Here is a 27,500-nt window from a genome sequence, read left to right as displayed (position 1 = left end):
TGGGAGACCATATGGGACGCCGGGATTCGAACCACCGTCCTTCTGCATGCAAGGCAAATGCCCCACCTCCCTGGCCCCTGAAGCTCACTTTTTAACTTCTGACCAGGCCAATCCCCTGGAATTTCCTGCTTGTACATTTTTTAGTTTTTTGGACCACACCCGGTAATGCTCAGGAGTTACTCCAGGCTATTCGCTCAGAAATCTCTCCTGGCTTGGGGGACCATATGGGACACCATATCAGACTGCGGTCCATCCTAAGCCAGCTGCATGCAAGGCAAATGCCCTACTGCTGTACCACCGCTCCAGCCCCACGCTTGCAGAATTTTGCCCCATAAACTCACCTCCTGATCAAAGGTCTCCAGGTCCTAAAATTTGCTTGCTCCAAGATCTCCCCTCTTTGCACCCCAGCAGTGCCCCACCCCTCCCAGTCTGGGTTGCTGGGGTGCAGGGAGATTAAAGCACTCATTGATCACTATTGGAAGCCACTTTTGGCACGGGCTGTCTTCTAGCTCTGCTCAGGGGACCACTCCTGGCAGTGCTTAGGGTGCCAGGGGAGCTAACACTAGCCTGCCTCAGGCAAGGCCCAGTGACTTCCACTGCTGTTTTATCACCAGCCCTGACCTTTGTAGTGACCAGAATAGATGTGTCTAGTGGGGGCTCAGTAACACTTCCTACTTCCACCTCAATACAGAAGACAGGAAACAAAATAGTCTCCTGGGTATGTGGGAGACACCCAGAAGGGAAGGCACAGGTACAATGTAGAATTTAAGGTAACCCCAGGAAGTGAGACGCTGGAGAAGAACCCATAACTTTCACCCATGCTTGTGCAGGATGGGTGTCTTCTGAGGTCCTAAAATTACTTGTGTCACCAGATAGCCTTGAGACAAGAAATGCAGGCTCCCCCAAACCTAGCCTGGGAGATTAAGAGCTGGAAGTCTATCTCATGACTATTTATTTGCTGAAGGCCTACCCACCACACACACACCCAGGTGCCAGGCAGCACAGAAAGGTTGAGAAGCCATGCCCCCTGCACTACTCAGCAGGCAAGAAGGGGCTATTGAGATAGTACAGCAGGTAAGGTGCTTGCATTGCATGTGGCCAACACAGGTTCAATCCCCAGTACTGAGCATCCCCCAGGAGTGATTCCTGAGTGCAGACCCAGGAGTCTGGTAGATGTGTTCTCCCCCCACCCCTCAAAAAAAAGGGATGGTGAGGCAGTAATGAGCTCACCTCCAGGCTAACTTGGTGCAAATCAGCTGCTTGGTAAGGAGTATGTGTGTCTCCAGGCAGGTCCAGCTTCATGGAACTAAGGCGTCCAGATCCCCGGCATTACTGTTCCTGTCTGCAGTGCCTCAGTTAGCACATATCCCTGAAGTTATGACCCCAGAAGGTGTGACAAATGGGTGGGGGGTCCTTACTCAGTGCCAAGACAAGGCTGCAAGAGCACAGCATATTCAGATGCACTTCTCTCTGCTGTAACAAGCGTACCACTGACCCCAGAATCAGCAAGTCTCAGCTTTTCAGGGATAATGTGAAGCACAGCATCTACTTTGTAGACCTCCACAAATGGGAATCGAGGCAGCACTGCCATTAGGGATCACTGTATAAGCTATAGAATGTGTCACCAGCAAATGCTAAAAGCAAGCATGTGAGCTTATTTTTTTGTTTGTTTTTCGGCCACAACCGGTGACACTCAGCGAGTACTCCTAGCTATGCGCTCATTAATCACTCAGGTTTGGGACCATATGGTATGCCGGGGGATCAAACCGTGGTCCGTCCTAGGCTACCGAGCACAAGGCAGACAGTCGCCTTACGTCCTGCACCTCCACTCCGGCCCCATGTGAGCTTATTTTTAAGTCACGAAATAACAAGGGGTGGGGGTAATAATACAGGAATATAAGATGCTGGCCTGGCCTTGCATGTGGGTGAGCCCGATTTGCTCCCCAGCATCACAGAGGGTCTTTCCAAAAGCTACCATGAGTGATCTCTGAGCATTGGTCCCCAATAAGAAAATACATGACAGGAACTGGAAAGATGAGTAGGTAAGGCACTTTTGTCTCCCAAGTGGCTGACCTAGGTTCAATCCCTGGCACCCAGTATGATCCCCCAAGGCCACCAAGAGTGATCACAGTGAGTGCAGTCAGGAGTAAGCTAGCCCTGAGGTCTGACAGGTGTGGCCCCAAAAACAGAACAAGGAAACAGACTAGCACCCCAACCAGAGTGCAGCCCTCTGAGTGTCAGCTGAGCCTGGGCATCACTGCTGTGAATCTGCGTCTTTCAGCTCCCTTCATTCTCACCAGCAGCACCCTGTATCTGACTGAGAACAAATGCTGCCTGGAAGCCTTAGCCCAGAGTCAGTCCCATGAGAAATTCTGGGCCCTACTAATGTGGCCATATCCAACCACACCCCACTGCTAGCAATAGCTGGAATTTTTAATTGGGGGGAGGGTTGGGGTCACACCTGGCAGAGCTCAGGGGTTAACCTGGCTCTGTGCTCAGAAGTCGCTCCTGGCAGACTCGGGTGACCAACCAAATAGGATGCCAGGGGACCAAACCACAGTCCATCCTATGTCAGCTGTGTGCAAGGTGAACGCCCTACCAGCCCTACCTATACCATCCTCCGGCCCCCATAATGTACCTTTTTGTTTGTTGTTTTGGGGTCACACCTGGTAGTGCTCAGAAATTGCTATGGCAGGCTTGACTGGGAGGGGGACAGGGGACGGACACGTGAAATACTGGGATAGAACCCAGGTCCATCCAGGTCAGCAGCATGCAAGGCAAAAGCCCTACAGCTGTGCTATCACTCTGCCCTTATAATGTACTTTCTAATGGGAAACCAGTAACAGCTAAACAAAGCACAAGGCACAGACAAGCAGCATCGCCAAGATTTATGCAGATTTATGAGGTCTCCCATCTTTCACTTTTTGTATGTGATCTGTCTTTATAGAAAAGAAAAAACCATGAAGGGGCCGAAGCAATAGCACAGCAGGTTTGCTTTGCATGCAGTCAACCTAGGTTCGATACCTAGCATCCTATATGGTAACCAAATCTTGAGCCTGCTCAAGCTCCACCCAAAAAAATATGGGGCCAGAACAATAGCACAGAGTAGGATGCTTGCCTTGCACATGGTCAGTGAACCTGGTTCAATCCATGACATATCACCCCCCCGCCAAGCACCACCAGATTACTGGGTACAGAGCTAAGTGATCCATGAGTACCACCAGGTATGGGCCAAAAAATCAATAAAGAAAAAAAGAAATGGGCCTGACATGACAGTACAGCAAGCAGGGCATTTGCCTTGCACACAGCCAACCTGGGTTCGATCCTTGGCATCCTATATGATAGCCAAGACCACCAAGAGTAATTCCTGAGTAAGCCCTGAGCACCACCAGACCACCATTAAAATGGTGGGGAAAAAAAAAAAAAGGCTGAAGAGATGAGATAGAAACCTTGCATGGAACTGGGTGGCAGCAACCTGGGTTCAAAACCAGCTCCAGAGGGTTCCCAGAGCACCACCAGACAGAAGCAGAGCCAGAAACAGCTCCTGAGCACCGCTGAGTATTATCCAAGCACACCTTCCCCTTCAAGGAAGATAAATGGTACATTAATCTCAGAAATAAAAATTAAGAACCAGGGGTTGGAGAGATAGCACAGTGGTAGGGTGTTCTTGCATGCAGCCTAACCAGGATCGGCGGTGGTTAGAATCCCGACAGGAGAGATAGCACAGCGGTGTTTGCCTTGCAAGCAGTCAATCCAGGTGCTAAGGTGGTTGGTTCGAATCCCGGTGTCCCATATGGTCCCCCGTGCCTGCCACTTTTTTTCTGAGCAGATAGCCAGGAGTAACCCCTGAGCACCGCCGGGTATGGCCCAAAAACCAAAAAACAAAAACAAAAAAAAACAAAACAAAACAAAAAAATCCCGGCATCCCATTATGGTCCCCAGTGCCTGCCAGGAGCAATTTCTGAGCGCCACCAGGTGAGAATCAAAACAAAAAACAAACAAACAAAAAAATTAAGATCAATCCCTATGTAGAAAGTCCATGTCAGCCACGGAGGGCCTTAGACATTGCCCTGTGGCGAGGCCCAGCACGCCACCAACCCCACATCCACTGTGCTCACATCTCAGTATTCCAGCCCCATAACTGAGAGAAATCACTGGTGCTACTTCTCTGTCCCCTCCCTCCCCCCTCTCAATCTGCTAGGCCCTGTATCATCCTATTGAAAAAGCTTTGGGAATGCCTGGCCACATATTTCCCAAACAGACAGGACAGATTAGTAGAAAAAGAGAAAATAGATGAGAAAGCTGTGTAGAAGAAGTCTACTAAGCTCAATTAGTGAAAATAGCATACATGGCTCAACGAGCACCTAAAAGCTCAGCAAATCATGACAATAACTTTAGTAACACCACTATGAGATGTTTTAACAAAAGATATAAATCATTTCCTAGGGATATACCCTAGGAACACAAAAATACAATTCAAAAATCCCTTACTCACCCTCTATTCATTACAGCACTATTTACCATAGCCAGACTCTGGAAACAACCAAGATGCCCTTCAACAAACAAATGGCTAAAGAAACTGTGGTACACAATGCAATATTATGCAAGCCGTCAGGAGAGATGAAGTCATGAAATTTTCCTATCCATGGATGTACATGGAATCTATTATGCTGAGTGAAATAAGTGAGAGGGAGAGAGATAGGCACAAATAGTCTCACTCTTCTATGTGTGTGAAGAAAAATTAAAGACATTATTGTAATAAGGCCCAGAGACAAGAGAGTTAAAAGGAAGGGCCTGAAGGACAGGTTCACAATATGAAGCTTACCACAAAGAGTGGTGAGTGCTGTTAGGGAAATAACTACACTAACAACTAGCATATCAATGTTAAAGAATGAGGTAAGTAGAATGCCTGTATTGAATACAGACGGGGTGGGGGAGGAAAGTGGGTGGCATTAGTGGTAGGAATGTTGCACTGGTGAAGGGGGGGTGTTCTGTTCATGACTGAAACCCAACTACAATCATGATTGCAATTATGGTGCTTAAATAAAGATTTAAAAAAAAGATATAAATTATTTTATGCATGCTAAAGAGACCGGCTAGTGCGTTTAAATAACCTATGACACTGGTAGAGGGAAAAAATATCACACTGGTGCTGCGAGTGGTCTTAAAGTACCAAATAGTTTTAATGACTATATTAATAACAACTTTGTAAATCATAGTTTAAAAAAAAGTGGCATTTTTGGGGGAATGGAGAAATGAGAACTGGGACCAAAAAATTGGGACCTTCTAAGTTTTGGTCCCAAACTGGTAACAAGCCACTTCCTACCCTCTCAATGGAGATACATACAAATAAAACCCCTTTCATAGAACCTTAATTCTCCTAGCTTAGCTGGTGTTATTTTTTTTTGGGGGGGGGGGGGGTCAAACCCAGCGGCACTCAGGGGTTACACCTGGCTCTGTGCTTAGAAATTGCTCCTGAGGGGTCGGCGAGGTGGCGCTAGAGGTAAGGTATCTGCCTTACAAGCGCTAGCCAAGGAAAGGACCACGGTTCGATCCCCCGGTGTCCCATATGGTCCCCCCAAGCCAGGGGCAATTTCTGAGCGCGTAGCCAGGAGTAACCCCTGAGCATCTAACGGGTGTGGCCCGAAAAACCAAAAAAAAAAAAAAAAAAAAAGAAATTGCTCCTGAATAAATTTAAAAAAAAAAAAAAAAAAAAAGGTCAAAGAGAAAAGCACAGTGGTAGGGTGTTTTCCTTGCATGTGGACAATCCGGGAGGAACCCGTTCGATTCCTGGCATCCCATATGGTCCCCCAGCCTGGTAGGGAAGATTTCTGAGTGTGGAGCCAGGAGTGATCCTTGAGTACCACTGGATGTGGCCCAGAAATCAATTTATCAATGAATAAATTAATTAAAAAGAAAAAAAGAAATTGTTCCTGGCAGGCTCAGGTGACCATATGGGAGGCCAGGAATCCTGGGTAGGCCGCCTGCAAGGCAAACACCCTGCTGCTGTGCTAGTTGATGCTCGTAGCTGGTGTTTTGGGGCCATATCCAGTGATGCTCAGGGATCACAAAGATGAAGAAATGACTGTTAAGACTCAAGATTTGGGGGCCGGGCGGTGGCGCTAGAAGTAAGGTGCCTGCCTTATTTGTGCTAGCCTAGGACGGACCGCGGTTCGATCCCCCAGTGTCCCATATGGTCCCCCAAGCCAGGAGCGACTTCTGAGCGCATAGCCAGGAGTAACCCCTGAGTGTCACCGGGTGTGGCCCAAAAACCAAAAAAAAAAAAAAAAGACTCAAGATTTGGCATTAGAGATAGAGTCTAGTGATTAGAACCCTTTTCCTGGTTTTGTTTATTTTTTGGGGTTTTTTTTGGCCACAACTGGTGATGCTCAGGGGTTATTCCTGGCTATGCACTCAGAAATCGCTCCTGGCTTGGGGGACAACCTGGGATGCCGGGGGATCGAACCAGTTACCAGATGGACTGGGGTAACCGCGGTCCATCCTAGGCTAGCGCGGGCAAGGCAGATGCCTTAACACTTGTGCCACCGCTTGGAGATCCCCTTTCCTGTTTTGACTCTATCAATAGCCTAAAAAGACAAGCTTGGCCAAAGCTGCCTTTGCAACTAAACTTAAGACTGACAAGTTTAATTGCATGGGACAGACAAAAATCTCAGCAAAAAGGGCTCCACCCCAGCACCATATGGTCTGCCAAAACCAAAACCAAAGATTTTAATCTTAATTAAATGTTCGTGCCCGGTGTGGTGGCACTAGAGGTAAGGTGCCTGCCTTGCCTGCGCTAGCCTAGGATGGACCTAGGTTCGATCCCCTGGTGTCCCATATGGTCCCCCAAGCCAGGCGCGATTTCTGAGCTCATAGCCAGGAGTAACCCCTGAGCATCACCAGGTGTGACCCAAAAACCAAAAAAAAAAAAAAAAAAATGTTTCTGCCTTTAATAAATAGCCCTGGAGCAAAGGGGAGTGCAGTGGTGAAGGCACTGGCCTTGTATGCAGCACATCCAGTTTGATCCCTGGCACAACGTCCAAATAAAACACAGAGCCAAGTCAGTCCTATGCACTGCCAGGTGTGGACCCCAAAACAAAATTTAAAAAGCCTGACTGAGGGCCGGAGAGATAGCATGGAGGTAAGGCGTTTGCCTTTCATGCAGGAGGTCATCGGTTCGAATCCCGGCACCCCATATGGTCCCCCGTGCCTGCCAGGAGCAATTTCTGAGCCTAGAGCCAGGAATAACCCCTGAGCACTGCCGGGTGTGACCCAAAACCCCCCCCCCCAAAAAAAAAAAAAAAAAAGCCTGACTGATCACCACTAATAGTAACAAGAGAGGGGGACACAACCTTTACAATGTAATGAAATTCCAACATCAAACATTCTCCCTGAGTTTTTTGGTTTTCAATACCTGCCTGTCTTTCCAGTTAACGATATACTCAGAAAAGTTCGGAACATGAGGTACGTAAAGAACATTCATCCAAAAACCAAGTAGCCAAGATTTCCTTTTACTCCAAAACAAAAACACCCTTTTCAAGAATTGACTTCCAGGTACAAAAGACAAGATAGGTCAATCACCAAATTCTCACAGACAGGATGTTTCAAAGGTCTTTTAAAAAAGGCAGTTCATCTCCCAAAGAAAAAGGCTTCACTTTAGACTCATCAGTAAGACCATCCTTGCTTATTAACAAGAGAATGTAGGCTATCAATACAAAACATACACTATTTACACGCACCTGTACAAAATAATTTACTGTTTACAAAAATACGAGTGTTTGGACACCGACTGAGGCTGTCTAAGAACTCTGCGGAGAGACGCAGACAGCTTTCACCTTTCACTTTAATGTTTCATCTTTTGTTTAATAAGTCAAAGAAAGGGTGTCGCAGAGCTTCATCCAACGTGATCCTCTGCATGGGGTCATACTCCAGCATTCTACGGACCAGGTCAAACAACTTCTCATGTTCCTCATCGTGGCACAGCATGAACTCCTGGTAGGAAAAATGATCTGCTGCAAAAAGTGTGCGGCCACCCGGCCCCTCCACAACACCCAAGATTCCCTCAAACCCATTACCTTCAGCGGCTTGCAGCGCCTACGGACGTAGCGGCCAGCTGAGCTGTGCTCATCCCAGTCAAGCTGGTTGTGGTGGAAGTACTTGCGCTTTCTATAGAAAGGCAAATTGGGAATCCTCAGCCAGCAGCCCCCATGCAGGGACAGACATGTACACACCTCTGCCACCACTCACAAGCACCCGCAAATGCACCCTGGCCACAGGGGTGAGACCTGGGAATCCATAACATTCTTCTAATCTGCACCCTGATGTTACCTTGTCCCACACCTCACTAACCAATTACCTCCTAACCCACCTACCGCTGTCAAGGGAGAACCCAACAGGACAGCTAATCCCCCACAAAGCTAGTGAGCAATAGTCAAGCAGACTTGGACAAGTTTGACTTCTGATTCAAGTTCTCTTCACTCTATGCATCATTCTATGCCCATGCAGGGAAGCCATGAACTCTAGTTTTGACAACCAGATCCATGGAAACACTGCACTGCCACTTTAAAAGACTCACAAAAGGAGGGAACCAAGCAATTTAGACACTGGGGGAAAGCAGGACCAATCAAGCTGGGTGTGATTTTGGGGCTACCCAATGAGCTCTGAAATCTTAAAATTGGGGGTTGATGTGATAACTCAATAAGCTAAGTCCATGGAAGGGCCCCCATCCCTAAAAATCATTGATTGCCATACCTTGTTTTCTGAATCATGTGAGCTGGTATGGGTCCCAATATTCGCTCCATCATGGCCAGATGCTCCTTACTATCGTGGGTCTGCGAAACAAGAGCGTAAAAGGATAAGGCACCTTCATCCACAGTCCACAGGGAAATGGGGGCACTGAAGAGGGCCAAGAGAATATGGCTACACTTCCTGACTACTTTGAAGTGGAACCAAGCAAGCTCAAGGCTTTGCACAGTTCAAGCTTGGTAAAATCAGCCTGTTTTGGAGCCATATGCAGCAGCATTCAAAGCTGACTCCTGGCGGGGCTTGGGGTATCCCAGCCAGCCTTGTATAAGGCAAGTGCCATAATGCCTGGCTTGTCCCTTGGGCTATAAAGTATCTTTCTGAAACAGCTCAGTAAAGTTCCTTAGAGCAGAGGATATATAAATCTAATGGAAAGTCAATAGCTCGGCGCTTTACAGCAGATAGGGCACTTGCCTTGCAGTCACCCAGATTCAATGCCCAGAACCCCATTTTGCCCCTGAAATGCAAAGCCAGGAGTGAGACCTGAGCACTGCCAACTATGGGACTAAAGCAAAACATACAGGCACTTGTCTTGCACATGGCTGACATGGGGTTCAATTCCCCAGAAGCTGAGCCAAGAACTGAGCCCACACACCCCATACCCATTCCCCCAGCAAGGGAGAGATTTCCTCTTTTATATATATTTGTTTGTTGTAGGGCCACACCTGGCAGTACTCAGAGGTTACTCCTGGCTCTGTGCCCAGAAATCACTTCTGGCAGGCTCAGGGAACCATATGGGATGCCAGGAATTAAACCTGAGTCCATTTTGCGTCGGCCACATGCAAGTCAAATGCCTTATCGCTGTGCTCTCTCTCTCTCTCTGGCCCCTCCCTTATATTTCTTATAGTTTAAATAGAGGAAGACAGGGGCCGGAGAGATAGTACAGTGGCGTTTGCCTTGCAAGTAGCTGACCCAGGACCTAAGGTGGTTGGTTTGAATCCTGGCATCCCATATGGTCCCCTGTGCCTGCCAGGAGCTATTTCTGAGCAGATAGCCAGGAGTAACCCCTGAACACCGCTGGGTGTGGCCCCCCTCAAAAATAAATAAAAAATAAATAAATAAATGGAGGAAGACAGAAAAGTTGATCCAGTGTGGTCTTGACACAACACCAAGGTGTCCCAGACCAGAAGATACACATAGATCTACTGGGCCTGGACGTGGCAACATTTGTTCAAGTCCTAAGCTGGCTGCTGGTCTAGAGCAGAGCTTTGGAGTAGGTCAAAACCCGATACCAGCCCACTCGGCAGAGCTCTGGCTGATGAGGACATCTGTAGCGTTTTGTTTGCAAAAATGCCTCATCTGGAGACTGGGGTGGGTGTGGGCAAGTGAAGCCACACTCGAACCCCAGCTCCTCCTGATGAGGCAGACACACCTGGGAATCCCTTTTTTCTCCAAATAGCTCTGATGGGTAGGGTCAGAGCAGACTGACCTAATGCTCCTGATTACTTATCCGCTTCTTTTGGTCTCTATGGACTGGACCTCAGCTGTGCAAAGAGGTACCCAGAGCAAAACTTCATGCCCTGGTCCCCATGAAAACACTTGGAGCAGGCCCATGAATAGACAAAAGCTAGAGCCACCTGGGACACAGACACAACAATGAGCACTGCCATCTGAGAGCTTCCTAAGTATCTTCCACTGCATGGCACCACCCCACCAGACTTCACTGCAGAACTTCTCACCAACCTGCAAGGGCTGGAGCCAGATCTCCTGAGCTCCCCGCCCCTCAGATCATAAGTGGCTCAATGATAGCTACTAAAGTTCTGTACAGGGGTATGGTCAGAGATGGAGCAGAAGACCAAGTGGAGAAGTGCCCTCTTCCTCCTGCCTCTACAAAGGTGGGGACAAGGGCAGATTAACTTACGGTGCATGAACCCTATATGAAGACCAGAAGTAATTCCTCAATTGACCCCACCAGGCATGGCCTGAACCCACGAAGACCAAAGAGGAAAGGCAGGCAGACAGACCTGGAAGACCGTGAATCCGAGATAGTACTCAATGAGAATGCATCCAATGCTCCAAACGTCGCAGGGCTGAGACCAGCCAAGGGCTGTGTGGAGACAAGAAGCAAACAGTGTCACACGGGGCCTTTGACAGACTGCACTGAGCTGACAAAGGCTGACAGAGCTCTCCTGACACAGCCACTGGGTGTGCCAGAGGCTGGCCTGGCAGAAGGCACCACAGCAGAAAACAGCCTGTGTTTGGAAGAAAGTGACACTCAGGCTCTAGTCTGTTTAGGTTCGGGGGTCTTTTAGTTTTTGGGCCCATCCTGTGGCCCTCAGCAATGCCGGGGCTTATGCTGCAGAGCCTTACCCCTAGAAATACCTCCTAGGCCCCAATTTAAACAAAATAATTTAAAATTGAATCACCCGAGCCTGCCAGGGGCGATTTCTGAGCATAGTCAGGAGTAGCCCCTGAATGCTGCCGGATGTGACCAAAAAAATAAATAAATAAATAAAAAATTGAATCACCATGTTACACAGCTATAAAACTGCTTATGAGTTTCAGTCACATGCTCCATGGTTTGCAATACTGTTACTGAACAGCTATCAGTACCTTTACCTCCTTTCAGCATCCTGTTCTTGTTCAGAGTTATCATTTCCAACTATCATTGTTATAGTACTTTGCCCTAAATTGCACACACCCCACCTCCACTCCCCACCCAACCCTGTTTGTGGCAAACTTCCTACCAGGAGCAGTCCTCCTGGCCCTCCCCTCTACTGTCTTTGGGTATTATTGCCATACTGGCTTTGTTGTTGTTGTTGTTTTAACATCTCACAAATTAGAAGGCCCCAAATTAACAAGTGATGCGGCCCGGCGGTGGCGCTGGAGGTAAGGTGCCTGCCTTGCCTGCGCTAGCCTAGGACGGACCGCGGTTCGATCCCCCGGCGTCCCATATGGTCCCCCAAGAAGCCAGGAGCAACTTCTGAGCGCATAGCCAGGAGTAACCTCTGAGCGTCACAGGGTGTGGCCCAAAAAACAAACAAAAAAAAAAAACAAGTGACCCTGTTTCTAAGCAGACTTATGAAATCATTTCACAGGGCACAGAGAAGAAAAAGCTCTAGATGTCGTATCTTCAAGCACCAAAAACACAATCCTTTTTTTTTTTTTTTTTTTTTGGGCCACACCCGTTTGACGCTCAGGGGTTACTCCTGGCTATGTGCTCAGAAATCGCCCCTGGCTTGGGGGGACCATATGGGACGCCGGGGGATCGAACCGCGGTCCTTCCTTGGCTAGCGCTTGCAAGGCAGACACCTTACCTCCAGCGCCACCTACCCGGCCCCACACAATCCTAATGTACTTTTCTCCTTCCCTATTCTCAACATGGTCCTTCAGAAGGCCCAACTTTCTTAGGTTTACAGAGTTCAATGCAAAGAAGGAAAACAACCATACATCATGTGATGTTCCAATCCTAAGACCAGCTGACAAACACCATGGAGAAATTCAATCAATTTGGGGGCCAGTGAGGGAAGACAGTCCAGGAGTTTGTCTTGCATGTGGCCAACCCAAGTTTCCCGGCACCTCATGGCCTGAGCATAGTTAGGAGTGATCTCCGAGCACCGCCAGTTTTGACCAAAAAAACTGGGGGGGGGTGTGTGTGTGTGTGGAATCCAGGGCCAGAGAGAGAGCACAGCAGTAGGGCATTTGCCTTGCACACAGCTGACCCAGGACGGATGGTCGTTCAAATCCCGGAATCCCATAAGGTCCTGAGCCTGCCAGGAGCGACTTCTGAGAACAAAGCCAGGAATAACCCTAGCACCGTCAGTTGTGACCAAAAAAACAAACAAAATAATCCAATCGACTCCAGGTCATGGTTTTTTTTTTTGGTTTTTGGGTCACACCCGGCAGCGCTCAGGGGTTACTCATGGCTCTATGCTCAGAAATCGCTCCTGGCAGGCTCGGGGACCATATGGGGTACCGGGATTCGAAACAATGACCTTCTGCATGGAAGGCAAATGGCTTACCTCCAAGCTATCTCTCCAGCCCCCTATTGTCATGTTAACTTCTAAAAAACGTATCCCCAAATCTGGTCTCCATGACAAATAATACTACACCCAATTCCAGAGGGTGCTGAACCTCGAAGCTCCTTTTCTATCACCCAAGAAGTTCTGCATCCTCCTACTCCAAGCAAAGTGCTCTGGCCCTCTACTGCCCTGGGCTAGGGACATGCTACGAGGACCCACACACAAACTATGCATGCAGAAGTCCTAGACATATGCTAGGAATCACTCCACAGGTAAGCAAGTGCCCTGCCCGCTGTACTGTCAGTTGGTCGGATCCCAATCCCCCCCATCTACAACCCCACCCCCGGCTCAGATTGTAGAAATCACTGTGGTACTCAGAAGACCAGAATCAATCTGGGTTGGCCACATGCAAGGCAAGAACTCCCTATCCACTGTCCTATCTCTGAGTGGCCTATATCTGGCTCTTTTTGGGGAAAAAAGTTCCCAATCTGCATTGTCAAGCACAGAGAAAACAGGATTTTAAGTCAAAAACCTGAAGGGCCCGAGGCTCACTCGTAGTGCAACCTCACGCTGATAAGGACCTACTCTCCAGAAATATCATTCCCATTCTGAAAGCCTGAAGGCTCCCTAATGGCTCTTGACCCTACCTGCTGCCGGGGCTGGAACACACATCAGCCATATACAATGCCTCCACAGTCTTTCTTAAAGCAGAGATAAACGGTTTCCCAGACACATACCCTACATCATGTCTCATGTCTCATGTCCTGTCTACTCACCCAGAATGACCTCAGGAGCTCGGTAGTGCCGAGTGGAGACCAGGGTGCTATGATGCTCATCATCGTAGGTGGCACTCCCAAAGTCCACCACCTTGATGTCGGTGTTCTTGAGCGTGCGCTCATCACGTTTCTAGAGACAATGAGCCGAAGGAAGCTCAGCAGTGAAAGAGGACTCTTCCCCATGGGCTTCACAAGGCCCAAGTCAGTTTCTCTACTGCCCTTATATCGCCAGCCTGGCTTTGTGGCCCAGACCAACCAACCAGTACATGGCCCCCAGGACTCACCATCTTCGAGTTATACTTGACAACATAGTCAGACTTGACAAACAGGATATTCTCAGGCTTCAGATCTGTGTGCGTGAGTTTATTGTGGTGCAGGACTAGGAGAGAGCAGACAGGATGAGCTGCTTTGGTGCCCTGGAAGGAGGGCTGAGTATGGGGAAGGCGGGGCAGGTCTCCAGTTACCTCCTCATGGCCCACACCTCCTCATGGCAGAGCTGGCAATACTCACAGTTGATGGACTGGCAGATCTGATAAGCCATCTGCCGGATGTGGTCGATTTGGAAGGGCAGGAAGCTGTTTTCCTTAATGAAATCATAGGTGCTAAGCCCCAGCAGCTCGAACACAATGCACACATGGCCGTGATGGTCAAACCATTCTAGCATCTGCACACAGCGGCTGCAAGTGGGCATCAGGGCCTGTCATTCACGGGGACCCGACACCTAACCCAAGCAGATCCCAGCAGATCCCAGTGCTGGTACTCACAATACACTATTGGGATCAGTGCTATTCAAGTGCTCCAACACTTGGATTTCGGACCGAGCAGCTTCACGGTACCGACCAACATTTTTTACGATTTTCACAGCTACATGCACACCATCCCTGCCAAACAAAACGAAGGCAAAAACAGTTACATGGGATAGGCCCTTAGGGCCTGAGTTTACTTCTCCCTGAAAAAAGTTAAGTCAATCTAGGATACTGAGAACTGCACTGACACTTAAGCACCATCTCATTACCTATCTGAGGGGGAAAGGACAGGACTATATCCAGGAATCACTCCTGGCAGTGCTCAGGGGACCACATGGGGTATTGGAAAATGAACTCGTGTCAACTCTAACTAAAAAGAAGCACCTCACCTGCTTAATTATCTCTCTGGTCCCTTCATTACCTATTGAACTACTCCAAGAAGCCATTTTCCTACAACCATCTCAATATTCTGCCATATTTAACACTATCCTTTCAAATATTCTGCCATATTTAACACTATCCTTTCAAATATTCCAAAGTTTTTAATGAAACAGTAGGTAGGAATTTCTTTTTGGTTTTTGGGTCACACCTGGCAGCGCTCAGGGGTTACTTATGGTTCTAAGCTCAGAAATCACTCCTGGCAGGCTCGGGGACCATATGGGATACCGGAATTTGAACCACCATCCTTCTGCATGCAAGGCAAATGCCCTACCTCCATGCTATCTCTCTGGACCCAGTAGGTAGGAATTTCAGTGTTTTTCAGAACTTTCCAAAAGTGCCCTCACTCTTTCTGGGAAGTGCTAAAGGTCAAATCCAATTCTTGAGCCAATAAAATGCTTGCCCCTAATATCTTGAACCCATAACAGTCACTAAATTTTCTGAAAATGTAAAAAGTATGTATCCAGAACCAGAGTAGAAAGTACAGCAGGTAAAGTGCTCATCTTGCAGGTGGCTCACTAGAGTCCAATCCCCAGCATCCAACGTGGTCCCCAGAGCCCCACCAGGAATGATCTGAGAGTATAGCAGAAGTAAGTCTTGAGCACCACTGATTGTGGCCCCCACCAAATTATCCACAAGAAATAAACTAGGTGAGCAAGTCCCAAAAGCCAGACCCACCCAATGCCAGGTATTTAGGGAAGGAATCCGTGAAGAAAAAGCAACTAGGGGCCAGAGTGATAATATAGGGGTAAGTAATTTGCCTTACATGCAATGCAGCACACCTGAGTTTGATTCCCAGCATTCCATATAGTCCTGAGCACAACAGGAGCAATTCCTGAGCAGTTAGGACTAATCCCTGAGTACCTGCAGATGTGGCTCTGGTCTCCTAAAACTGCCAGTCTTCTGCACCAAAAAAAGTGTTAAGAAAAACAGACCTGTCCCACCCCACTTTCAAACTTACATGGCGTGATCAATGCACTCTACAACTTTGCCAAAGGCACCTTCACCCAGAGTGTCTACGATTTCATCTAAAGAGGAAAAACAGAATTAGCACCAGCATGCCAATCACTGACTGGCTCAAACAATCAATACTTTAAATGTGGAATAGTGCTCAAATGATTTCTAATCAAAGCATAACTAAGATTTCAGCACTCAAAATTAGTTTAGGCTCAGTGGCTATAACAATTACATTGAGCTAGCTTTCTGGCTCCCAGCTCAAATTCCACTGAGCTTTTAAATCTTGGAACTTTAGAATAGCAATATGTAAATTCTATAGAAAAGAAGAAATTCAAAAGAATAACAAACCAACCCACAAAACAAAACAAAACAAAGCAATGAAGATTTTATTAGCCCCCCGCTGACCAACTACACTTAAAAAGATTATTCTGTCTGGGAAGTTTAAAAGTGTTGAAAAATAGTCTATACATCTTGCTCTCAGAACGTCTCCACTTTGACACACCAGATGGCCCTCCTCATCATCCTCTATACTCCTGGATCTTTTCCTTCGGTGGCTCTTCTGGAACCGGCAAGTGGGCAGCACCAACATCGTCCAGCCAATCAATATATCAGAGTGAATTCAGGGCAGAATACGCAATTCATTCAGCGGGGAGATATTCAGGCATTCAGATAAGCACCAGGCCACGGACAGTTGGCAGGAGCAATTTCAAATTCAGTCCCCAGAAATTCACAGGGCACAGTTTATGTTACAGAAGAAAAACATGGCAAGGAACAGATTTTCAGATAAGATATTTCAAGTGGCAATAGAAAAAAAAAACAATACAATTGTTTCTCTAAAATACTTAATTTAATTTGATTTAATTGAAGTCTGAAATTTAAGGAATGCAATCAACCTCTGGCTCTAATCGTGTCTGCTGGGGAGTGAAATGACTAACTTTGTCTGAAAATGGTTTTCAAAGGTCAAAAGAAGTTTGTTATTTAGCAATATTTAAAACCAGACCATTAAAATTAAGGGGAGGGGATAAACTAACCCATGTCAATGTTCAAGCTAGTTCTACTAAAAAAGAAAAAACTTGGGTAGGAAAATAATTATTGAACATTTACTAAGTAAACAGGATAATGGCTGAGGAGTCAATGAGCAGGTTCCTGACTTTCCCAGCCCCCATTCAGCAGCCATTTTCTGGACTTTCATTGGAACTAGCCAATAGGGATGCTCAAGCTATGGGATCTATGGCTAAATCACTGCTAGACAGTCTGTGAGCCAACTCTTGCACCTCCTTCCTGGTGTCAGGAATGGGCTTTCCCTTTTTATAGCTCATGATAATACAAACCATCTTTAAAATGTATGGCTCAATTTTTCTTTAAGATATCTTGTATGGAAAACCCCAAAATTGTGTTACTAGTCAAGAAATTCCTAATTTGGCCTTCAAGAAACAAGTCCCTGGAGGGTCCCTGAGGGCCAGCTGATATACAGACTTGGAAATCTATAACTTTCCCTAGCCACACCATGGGGACATTGTCAGTTCTAGATAATCTAAACCTTTCCAAACCTTTCAGTAGGACTCTATACACATAAGCTAAAGGGGCCCAAGAGACCCGAGCGTGAGCGTACCGAATAGGAGCAGTGAGCGGAGCAGTGTCTGTGGTGGTGCCTGTTAGGGCTGCTTCTCCGGCTGCGGACGGAGGACTTGCTGCAGTGGAGACGGTAATTGCTCCCAGTATCTCGAGGATAATGCCGAGGCACATAGCCTTCGCAATACTCATGCCTGTACTCATCCACATATCTTCGGTCCCGATAATCCCGCTCGTTCAGAGCCCTGGCATCTAAATAATGGCTGCAAGCACATGGAAAGGCACAGGTCATTCCCTCCAGTGCCAGAGCAGCTGAGGTTAAAACCACTTTCCCAAGTCCCCAATTTATATAGCTAACTCAGAAAAAGAGCCCAGCGGATGCATCAGATTGGAGACACCTCACAAATGGTGCCCAGGCTCATAGAAACCCACAAACCCAGAGGGCCCAGTCTCCATTAGGGACCATTGGAGGGCCCACCATCAAACCTTCACCCCCGAGAACGCAGCCTACTTCCAGCCATTCAACAGTGTCTAGTGGCCCTTCTTTACCTTCTGGAGAAGAGTTAAACACCAGATCCCAGCCTGCTCTGCAGCAGCGCACTCCCAGTTAAAAGAAATCCCTTTCTCTCTGAGCATACAGAAATTGGCACTATCCTAGCACTGCGAGAACCCTTGACGAAAGGCAAATGTTTTCTATAAGGCAGCTGGGCTGCAGAGTTCAAGAAACAATGCCAGGCAGAATGGCACAGAGCATTCAAACTCCCATCATCAGGCTCTCTATTTTTTGGAGGTGGAGGCTGGGCCACACTGAAATGCTCAGGGTCATTCCTGGCTCTGTACTTGAGATGCTCCTTGGCAATGCTGAGGATGGAACCTTGTCAGCTGCAGACAAGGCAGCATTTCCCCAACTCACTCCCAACCCCAGGCCCTGGGTTAGTCCTCAACACAGGTGCAGCTGTGGCCAAAGCAGAGAAAGCAATCAGGCCTCGTCCTTCAGACTACCCACATGGGCAATACAGCAGGACACCAACCACTCTGAACACACACAAGACCCAGGGCCACGGGCCTGGCTTAGGCCACGAACACGGTTTCAAGGGGCCCGGCTTCCCGTCCCCTTTCTACCTGGGAGGTGTGTCCTCTTCGACAGAGCGCGAAGCTTCGAGAGGGACGCACAGGGAGCACTGAGGGAGAGAGGGGACACCTGCCCAGTCAGACTACAGCTTTCAGAAGCCCAACAAGCAATGGCCTGACAGATGGCCACCAGTTGGCCCTGGTCAGCCCTCTCCCCCACCCCCAGGACAGAGGGTCCTCACACCCTGGGCTGACTGAGGCTGATCCCAGTAGCAGCAGGATTCCAAGCCAGGGTGCAGCCCAACACTGGAGACTACCCAGAGTCGCAGAGTGTGCAGTTGAGCCAAGCAAACCAACTCCCGCCCTCCTCTTCCAGCTCCATGGCACAAACACTAACTCAGGGAAGGAGTTAGAATAAGTACAGCCAGAGCTTCTGATCCCACGAGAAAATAAACATGGGGTAACTCTGAGGCCACACTAAAAAGATGAGGAGGCCCTCCTTAGCCTGGAGAGCTAGAGGCCATGGATGCGATGGACAGGATGGATGGACAGACAATGTCTAGAAATATCCACCAACTGTGTGGTGAATATTTCACTGCAGTCCTTTCCATAGAGCCAAGGCTAATGAGGGTAAGGTCTTTCCTTCCTATTTCCACACGAGCCCTGTGGAAGATAAAGAAACACATGAGACAAAATTCTTCCCAACAGATCAGGAGTAATCGAATCTTCCCAACAGATCAGGAGTAATCGAAGTGATCAAAAATCTGGTGGTAGTGCTGTGCCTGGGCTCACAGAACAGGAATACCCTCCCGCCAACTACTTACAAAGATGGGGGAAGAGGGAAGAAAGAGGGAGGGAGAGTTGGTCTGTACAAGGAAATCAGAAAGGGGTGGGGACAAAGTCAAGTATTAGAAGGGGAGGGAGGCCACTTTGACACTGTTATTTGCGAAAGCATCTATAAGAGGGAAACTGGAGTTGCACCTGGAGTTCAGTGTGGTGTCCAGAAGGGGAAGCTATGCCCAGAGAATGCAGGAAAACGGGCGCCAACAGAACACCCAAAGGCTTCCCAGAGATCAAAGGGCAGAGTACAGGCTTTGCAAGCAGGAGGCCAAGATTCCATTCCTGACACTGATCAATTGCCCCCAACACAATCCAAAGCACTTCTGGGGGAGTGAGTTTTTTGAATCTCACCAAAAACAAACTAAAGTGCCAAGCTAAGGGGCTTCAGACAATTTCAAAGGATGGATCCATAACTAAAGACAGAATTATTAAGTAATGAAAAATCTCTAGCCCCAGGACTTAGGACTCTCAGCCTAATAATGCAGGTGGGCTATGTTACTCTGAGGGACAAAAGGCCCCTTCATGTTTGAAACATGGGGTTATCCCTTCAGCACCACATCTGACAGAAACACCTGCTCATGCATTTTATTCACCTCCAAGGGGCTTCCAGGGTCCAGAACAATAGCACAGTGGGTAGGGTAGTTGACTTGCATGTGGCTGTCCCAGGTTCAACCCCCAACACCCCATATAGTCCCCCAACTTCACAAGGAGTATAGTATTTCCTTAACAAAGAACAAGGAATAACTTCTAACCATAGCTGGCTGTGCCTGCCCACTGAAAAGAGAAAAAAAAAAAAAAAAAAAACTTCAGGAAAAACAAATGATTACAGGGTTCAGAGAAATAGGAGAGAGTTTAAGGAAGGTACTTGCCTTACATGCAGCCAATCCAGTCCAATCCCTGAGCATTGCTGAGTATGGCTCCAAACCAACATAAAAACAAAAACTCAGCTCACTACAAGTACAGAGACAAGAAAGGAGCCCCCCCCCCCAGTCCTGTCCCAACACCAGGCCAAGTATCAAAAGTAATAGATTACAGGTTGCCAAGGCTTGGGGTGGAGATGACTATTAAAAACAAACAGGGGGGCCCGGAGAGATAGCACAGCGGCGTTTGCCTTGCAAGCAGCCGATCCAGGACCAAAGGTGGTTGGTTCGAATCCCGGTGTCCCATATGGTCCCCCGTGCCTGCCAGGAGCTATTTCTGAGCAGACAGCCAGGAGTAAGCCCTGAGCACCGCCGGGTGTGGCCCAAAAACAAAAACAAAAAAACAGGGGCCGGTGAGGTGGTGCTAGAGGTAAAGTATCTGTCTGCCTTGCAAGCACTAGCCAAACCGTGGTTCGATCCCCATATGGTCCCCCCAAGCCAGGGGCAATTTCTGAGCGCTTAACCTGAGCATCAAACGAGTGTGGCCCAAAAAAACAAACAAACAAACAGGCCGGAGAGATAGCATGGAGGTAAGGCGTTTGCCTTTCATGCAGAAGGTCGGTGGTTCGAATCCCAGCATCCCATATGGTCCCCTGAGCCTGCCAGGAGCTATTTCTGAGCACAGAACCAGGAGTAACCCCTGAGCGCTGCCAGGTGTGACCCAAAAACAAAAACATAACAAACAAAAAAGGCTTGAGCCATAGTACTGTGTCTTACACAGAATAAGTGTTTTACACGCAGACCTGGGTTCTATCCCCAGAATCCCATATGGTCACAAGTCCTGCCAGGAATGATTCCAGAGGACAAAACCTGAAGCTGGGTGTTGCCCAAACCCCAAAATAAATAAAAAATAAACAAGCCCTGCATGTGACTCCATTCCCAACTTGGCCCCAAATAAGGGGAAAAGGAAGAAGAAAATAAAATCACAAAAAGAATGCTCAAGTTTTATCAATAAACACAACCATAAATAAAACGTCACCAGAAACTTCAAAACCAACAAGTGGATTTTCAAACTACCAAGAACAATAAGAGAGCACGCAAAGCTCCATTAGACACATACAGGAAGGCTGTGGGCTCAGACTCCATTAAAGGCCCTTCTCAGAACCCACTTTCTGGAGATTGAGGCACAAGAATGGGCACAGGTGCTGGTTGTGTTGGTTCCAGACCCTAAAATGAAAGACACAGCCACTCCTTCCTACCTGCTAACACACTGGACCAACCCCAGATTAAAGTGATAAAGTAACAGGCCCTACAAATCCACTCAGCCACCCCCCTTTCTCTACCAAGTGAGAGGAGAATTTGGGAGGCGAAACACATGACCAGATCAAATTGTGGTCTGCTCACAGGGTGCAGCAGGGACTGCTTCAGACAGCTCTGTGACACAGGTCCTGGGGATCCAGGGCTATGAAGCAGGGTAAGCCACACAAGCTATCTTCACAGTGTGGAGAAAGGGAAATGGAAACAGACACACTGGCATGCAGAGAACCCCTTTGGGAACCCACAACACATCTGCACAAGCAGGGAGACTGGAAGGGAAGAAACAAATGAGAACAAACAAGGGAAATAGGAAGGAGCCACCATGAACCTATCCCCATGAGACTCTCCATCACTGTCCCCAGTTACTACCTTGGCACACTTGAGGCTGGCAAAGACACAACTGACAGGCCTCTTCAGGCACAACCAAGAGGCCTGCAGTCAGACCCTCCCCAGCATCATGTCCTTGGATATTCTTTCTTCTTCCCTTGGAAGAAACCCACCCCCTCATGCCTGTTCATCAACATAGGAGCATTCTCCCAGTGCAGCAAGGGCTACGGCTGCAGCCACAGGAGTGTTCTCCCAAAAACTCAGACTGCCCCAGGCCCCAAACTGCAGCAGTCCAGAATCCCTTACTGCCTGGAGCTCAGGCCCACGTGGTGCCAGGTGTGGTCTGTATGACTCTATGAACCCACAGACACTGGTCCATCAGTGAGCCCACGTGAACAGAGAAAGCTTGCACACGTGCGCACACATACACACACACACACACACGCACGCACGCACGCACGCACGCACGCATGCATGCAGGCCAGAACATTTACCAATCCGAGTCTCTGAAGCGGTGTGGGCCGCGGCAGGGCCTGCTTTCCTGTGTGCTGCTGTGTGAGCGCCGCCTCCGCTTATGGCTGCGACTGCAACTGCCACTTCCATGGCCCCAGCTTTCGCGGCCTTCCCAGTCGGGGCAGTGGGGCCGTTTGGAATGTCTCATCTGGAGAGAGGAACAAGGATGGAGATATGGGGATAGGAGGGTTGCTTCAAGGGGCCAGATATAAGGATGAAGTCCCACAGCTGCTGATTTTCCATGGCTTCTGGCCTCAAGAGTTGATGCTAAGGCTGTCGCCGCCCTGAGGTTCCATCCATCAGGTCTCTCTCTCTTCTTTTTTTTTTTTTTGGTTTTTGGGCCACACCCGGCAGTGCTCAGGGGTTACTCCTGGCTGTCTGCTCAGAAATAGCTCCTGGCAGGCACGGGGGACCATATGGGACACCGGGATTCGAACCAACCACCTTAGGTCCTGGATCGGCTCTTGCAAGGCAAACACCGCTGTGCTATCTCTCCAGGCCCCCATCAGGTCTCTTTTGGCACCGTTTCCCCTCCAACATGCAGGGTTTCAAACCATGCTGGCAGGGGGCCTACAGTAGGGATGGAACTTGCCTTGTACATAGTCGACTGGGGTTTAATCCCCAGCACCCAAGACCACCAGTGAGTGCAGAACCAGGAGTGACCCCTGAGGCATAGTCAGATGTGGCCCCCCAAAAAATAACTAAAAGGGACTGGAGCAGTAGCACAGCAAGTACGGCATTTATTTGCCTTGCACAAAGCTGACCAGTTTCAATTCCTGGCATCCCATATAGTCCTCCGAGCCTGCCAGGAGTGACTTCTTAGCACAGAGCCAGGAAAAACCTGAGTGCTGCCGGGTGTGGTTCCCCCAAAAAACAAACAACTAGAAAACAAAACCACCACAATGACTGAGGATTAGAAATAGAGGCCCCAGGAGAAGCTACAGCTATAACAACTCTGCCAACTCAGTTTTTACCACACCTAAGGTCTGAATGACCTTTAAAAAAAAAGTGACTGGGCCCGGAGAGATAGCACAGTGGCGTTTGCCTTACAAGCAGCCGATCCAGGACCAAAGGTGGTTGGTTCGAATCCCGGTGTCCCATATGGTCCCCCGTGCCTGCCAGGAGCTATTTCTGAGCAGACAGCCAGGAATAACCCCTGAGCACTACTGCCGGGTGTAGCCCAAAATCCAAAAACCAAAAAAAAAAAAAAAAAAAAAAAAGTGACTTTCTGGGACCAGAGCAATAGTACAGAGGGTAGGTGCTTGCCCTGCACCCATAATTGGGTTAGATCCCTGGCACCCCATACGGTCCCGGGTCTGTCAGGAGTGACCTCTGAACACAGAGCCAGAAGTAAGCCGAGTACTGCTAGGTGTTGCCCCAAAAGCAAAATGAAGAAAATACTTGATTAAAAAAAATGTTGGGGTCAGAGAGATAGCATGGAGGTAAGGAATTTGCCTTGCATGCAGAAGGTCGGTGGTTCAAATCCCAGCATCCCATTTGGTCCCGAGCCTGTCAGGGGCGTTCTGAGCATAGAGCCAGGAGTAACCCCTGAGCACTGCCAGGCGTGACCCAAAAACCAAAAAAAAAAAAAAAAAAAGTAAGCTTAAATGTGCCAGTAGAGAGGCAGAGGGGTTCAAGGTGCTTGCTTTGCATGTGGCCAACTCCCGATGATCCCTACCACACAAAATGGTGTCATTCCCTGTACTCAGATCCACCAGAATGACCTAAGCTGAGGGGAGCCCCAGGAATAGCCCTAGAGAACCACCAGTTGAGGTCCACGGCACTTCGCAACAAAATAAAAAGTAATAAAAAATAAAAGAACTATCAAGTTTCAAGCAGCTTTGGTGAAACAAATACAAATAATGCTAGTCAGCACTACCAAGTGCTAAAACTAAAATTAGGTAGTGACTGATTAGTGGAAAAAAAAAAAAAAAAAACTCAATGAGGGGCCGGAGAGATAGCATGGAGGTAAGACGTTGAAGGTCATTGGTTCGAATCCCGGCGTTCCATATGGTCCCCCCAGCCTGCCTGGAGCGATTTCTGAGCAGAGACAGGAGTAACCCGAGTGCCGCCAGTGTGAACCAAAAACCAAAAAATAAATAAGTAAAATAAAAAATGAGAAAGTGAGAAAGTATAAATACAGAAACTAGAGGACAGGAAAAATTTGCCCTTTATGAACTCATCTTTCCTAAGTGGTATAGCACAGCAATAGAGCTATGAATGAATTCAATCTATCGAATGAATTCAATCCTCTATTTCCTATGTTCCCCAAGCCCAGCCAGGAGTAACCCGAGCATCTCTGAATGTGGCCCAAAAGCAAACAAAAACAAAACAAAACAAACAAAAAAAATTTCCTGATTATCCTGCAATTCATGTTTTAAAGTTGCTCTACCAAGAAAATACACAAAACAATCTGCTTTCCAGAAGTGTGTGCAGATGCCCAACACCTTGGTGCTGACCCCCACTCTAAAAACCAGCAGCCTTCCTCGTTTATGCTAACTACCTGACTACCTACAACTACAAGATCTGAGCAGATGTAGAAAGGCCTATAGGATGCAACAGAAATGTCACTATATGACATCAGTGAGACAGACCCCACCCCACCCCCAAAAGAAGCCACGTACAAGTCCCCCAACACTTCCCATGCCATTCTTCTCCAAAGTACAGTAAGGTTTTTGTTTGTGCATTTGTCTTCTGGCCAGGTCACTGGTGGTGATCCTCTGGGGGGCCCTCATATAGAACTCTCCTAACAGAATCACTGTTCTTCTAAATAATGTAATGACAGGCCCCTGGCTTCCAGTGGAAACTGAGGGTGGAGCACTGTCCCCAGGAAAAAGTGTCATCACATCACAGAACCCAATCATATCAATATCTTCTTTTTTTTTAAGGCTCAGACCAGCGATCCTTGAGGCTTACTCCTGGCTCTGCACACAGCAATCACTCCTGGATGTGCTCGGGGACCATATGGGATGCTGGGGATCCAACTCAGTAGGTGCATGCAAGGCAAGAGCCCTCCCTATTATACTAAGGCTCCGGCCCTTCTCATCTTTTTGTTATCTCTGGCTGACTTAAATTCTTCACCAATCATTGTTCTGACAGAGTAGCTCCCCTCTAGGAGAGAGAGAGGGAGAAAAGCTGGCAGGAGGGAGACAGGGCAAGGGGAGAGTTGCATAGGCTGACCTTGCTCTGCGCCCCAGTCTGGCAGGTGTGGCCAAACACCTCCAGTATATTTCTCAGAAGGAAGGGGTCAGAGCTAACCCCTTGGCATTAAATGCTAAGTGAGCAACCCTGGGGTGAAGTAGCAGCTGTATGACTCCTCCCTCACCTGTGGCCTGCACCAGAGGGCTTGAAGTAGGGAGGCACACTTATGCTAGGGGCACTACACCATGTGCAAAGTCACACTCAGATTCACTGGGCCTTGGGCAAAAGTGCCAGCCACAGTTAGGTTCCGGGCACCATTTGTCCAAGACCACCTGAGATAGTCTTTGTATCAATTCTAAGGTGCAGGCACAGGGCCCGTAGAGATAGCACAGTGGCGTTTGCCTTGCAAGCAGCCGATCCAGGACCAAAGGTGGTTGGTTCGAATCCCAGTGTCCCATAAGGTCCCCCGTGCCTGCCAGGAGCTATTTCTGAGCAGACAGCCAGGAGTAACCCCTGAGCACTGCTGGGTGTGACCCAAAAACCAAAAAAAAAAAAAAAAAAAAAAAAAGAAAGAAAGAAAGAAAGGTGCAGGCACAGCTGACCTAAACTGTGCAGGGAAGGAGCTCCACTCTTAACCCATCCACAGACACAGATTAAGCTTGTGAGGAAGGGTTTGGGGCCCCCTCCTCTGATGCTTCTGCTTCAAAAAATAGCCCACGTCCCCCCAACCTTAGCCAGTCCATCCTCTCATTCAGAGCCCGTGTTTATTCCTTTTCCCAATTGTGCACCTTTTGCAAAGTCCGTATCTACTTTCCCTTCGTGCACTTTCACAGGGCAGGATTCTCAATTGCATGTGAGGGACTGGGGTGCGTGGAAGAAAAAAGGGCTGATGGGACACAACCCTAGTACAGCCGGGTCGGCACTGCCTTGCAAGAACCGGGTTTGATTCCCATAAGGTTCCTTTCCGGGGGGGGGGGGGGGCGCGGAGAGATAGCACAGCGGTAGTGCGTTTGCCTCGCATGCATAAGGACGGTGGTTCGAATCCAGACATCCCATCCGAGCCTGCCAGGAGCGATTTCTGTGCGTAGAGCCAGGAGTAGGCCCTGAGGGTTGCCGGGTGTGACCCCAAAATATAAAAAAATAATAAATAAACAAAAACCCAGAAGGTCCCCTGAGAACCACCTGAGCTGACTTATTAATCTGAGTGCAGAAAAAGCCCCTTGAGCACTAACTACGAGGTGGGCCAGCTCCCCTCGCCAAAAATAGGGAGTGGGGGGTACCTCAGCAGTCCTAATGGGGGAAACCCATTCCTGAGCACATCTGAGTGGGCCGACACCCCAAATAAGTCCGACCCAACATTTCTATTCGGCTGCACTTAGAGGGGTCAGAGAGACTGACTGCCCAGCAAGCAGCCAGCATGCACGCGTGCGTCCGACCTGGAGCTGATGGGGTCGGTGCCCAGCATCCCATACGGAGTCCTCCAAGCACAGGCAGAAGCCCCTGAGCATCGGCGGGTGTGGCCCCAAAAACCAAGAAACACATGCAAGAGAAATCTTCCCCTCACCCCCCCAAAAACAAGCTACGCTTAGGGAGCCCGTGCAGAGGCTGCAGACGGGGTGCGGGGCCCAGACACCCGCCCAGGGCCGGAGGGGGCTCGAGGCCCCATCACCGCACTCCCTCCGCCATTAAGTCGAGACTCCGGGAGCCCCTCGCCTCCACACCTTGCCTGGTCGAAGGGAAAAGCCCTCTTGGCCGATAAATGTCGCCCGGGCCGCCGTCCAGGAGCCCCGACTGCTGCGACCAACAGCGCACAAAATGGCGGCACGCCACCTCCTCGCAACTCCCGGAGGCCTCTGGTTCCGCCCACCGCGCCCACTGCGCCTGCGCGACCAAGTTCGCGCGCTCCGCCCTTCTACGTACGGGCGGGGGTTTGTGACGCTCGGGGCGGGGTTTGTTTCGCTTCCGGGGCGGGGCTTTGGAGGACCACCGGGGCGGGGCTTAACTCTCTCCGTCCACATCAAGGCTGAGCCGTTCGTTTTGTGCCATTTGCCACCCCAGGCCTAAATTATGGGGCTGTAGCGGAGATGTCCTTACGGGGTTGTTAAGAATCTGGGTGCTGGGCCCGGAGAGATAGCACAGCGGCGTTTGCCTTGCGAGCAGCCGATCCAAGACCAAAGG

The 27,500-nt window shown here is 48.8% G+C and overlaps 1 protein-coding gene across 3 annotated transcripts; it reads right to left on the bottom strand.

Annotated features, from left to right (window-relative positions):
* Positions 1 to 7,495: 7,495 nt before the first annotated feature.
* On the bottom strand, positions 7,496 to 27,163 carry CLK4 (CDC like kinase 4). 3 transcript variants are annotated; one of them, XM_049778248.1, is made up of 13 exons: positions 27,044 to 27,163; positions 22,163 to 22,324; positions 17,294 to 17,516; positions 16,150 to 16,240; positions 15,686 to 15,752; positions 14,305 to 14,421; positions 14,051 to 14,217; positions 13,825 to 13,919; positions 13,541 to 13,670; positions 10,767 to 10,849; positions 8,752 to 8,831; positions 8,076 to 8,166; positions 7,496 to 7,992 (listed from the first exon to the last, which is right to left on the bottom strand). In XM_049778248.1, coding segments are annotated over exons 5-13 (906 nt in total). In that variant the 5' UTR covers positions 15,688 to 15,752; positions 16,150 to 16,240; positions 17,294 to 17,516; positions 22,163 to 22,324; positions 27,044 to 27,163; the 3' UTR covers positions 7,496 to 7,851. The 3 variants fall into 3 exon arrangements, with proteins under 3 accessions (XP_049634205.1, XP_049634203.1, XP_049634204.1); XM_049778246.1 differs by lacking the exon at positions 27,044 to 27,163 and having other exon boundaries at positions 22,163 to 22,329; XM_049778247.1 differs by lacking the exons at positions 17,294 to 17,516; positions 22,163 to 22,324; positions 27,044 to 27,163 and having other exon boundaries at positions 16,150 to 17,086.
* Between the last annotated feature and the right edge of the window lie 337 nt (positions 27,164 to 27,500).

The sequence above is a fragment of the Suncus etruscus genome, chromosome 8, assembly GCF_024139225.1.
Source record: "Suncus etruscus isolate mSunEtr1 chromosome 8, mSunEtr1.pri.cur, whole genome shotgun sequence".
NCBI classification, from domain to species: Eukaryota; Metazoa; Chordata; class Mammalia; order Eulipotyphla; family Soricidae; genus Suncus; species Suncus etruscus.
Note: the sequence above shows the minus strand (reverse complement) of the source record. Positions and strands in the feature narration are given on the sequence as shown.

What these genes read in the sequence shown, in the direction of transcription:
- CLK4 (XM_049778246.1), bottom strand. Translation starts at nt 22,329, where the DNA reads ATGAGACATTCCAAACGGCCCCACTGCCCCGACTGGGAAGGCCGCGAA. An exon ending in GAGTGCATTGATCACGCCAT is followed by an intron (nt 14,422 to 15,685) that starts GTAAGTTTGAAA and finishes TTTGTTTGGCAG; the next exon opens with GGATGGTGTGCATGTAGCTG. An exon ending in GGCGCTGCAAGCCGCTGAAG is followed by an intron (nt 7,993 to 8,075) that starts GTAATGGGTTTG and finishes TTTTCCTACCAG; the next exon opens with GAGTTCATGCTGTGCCACGA.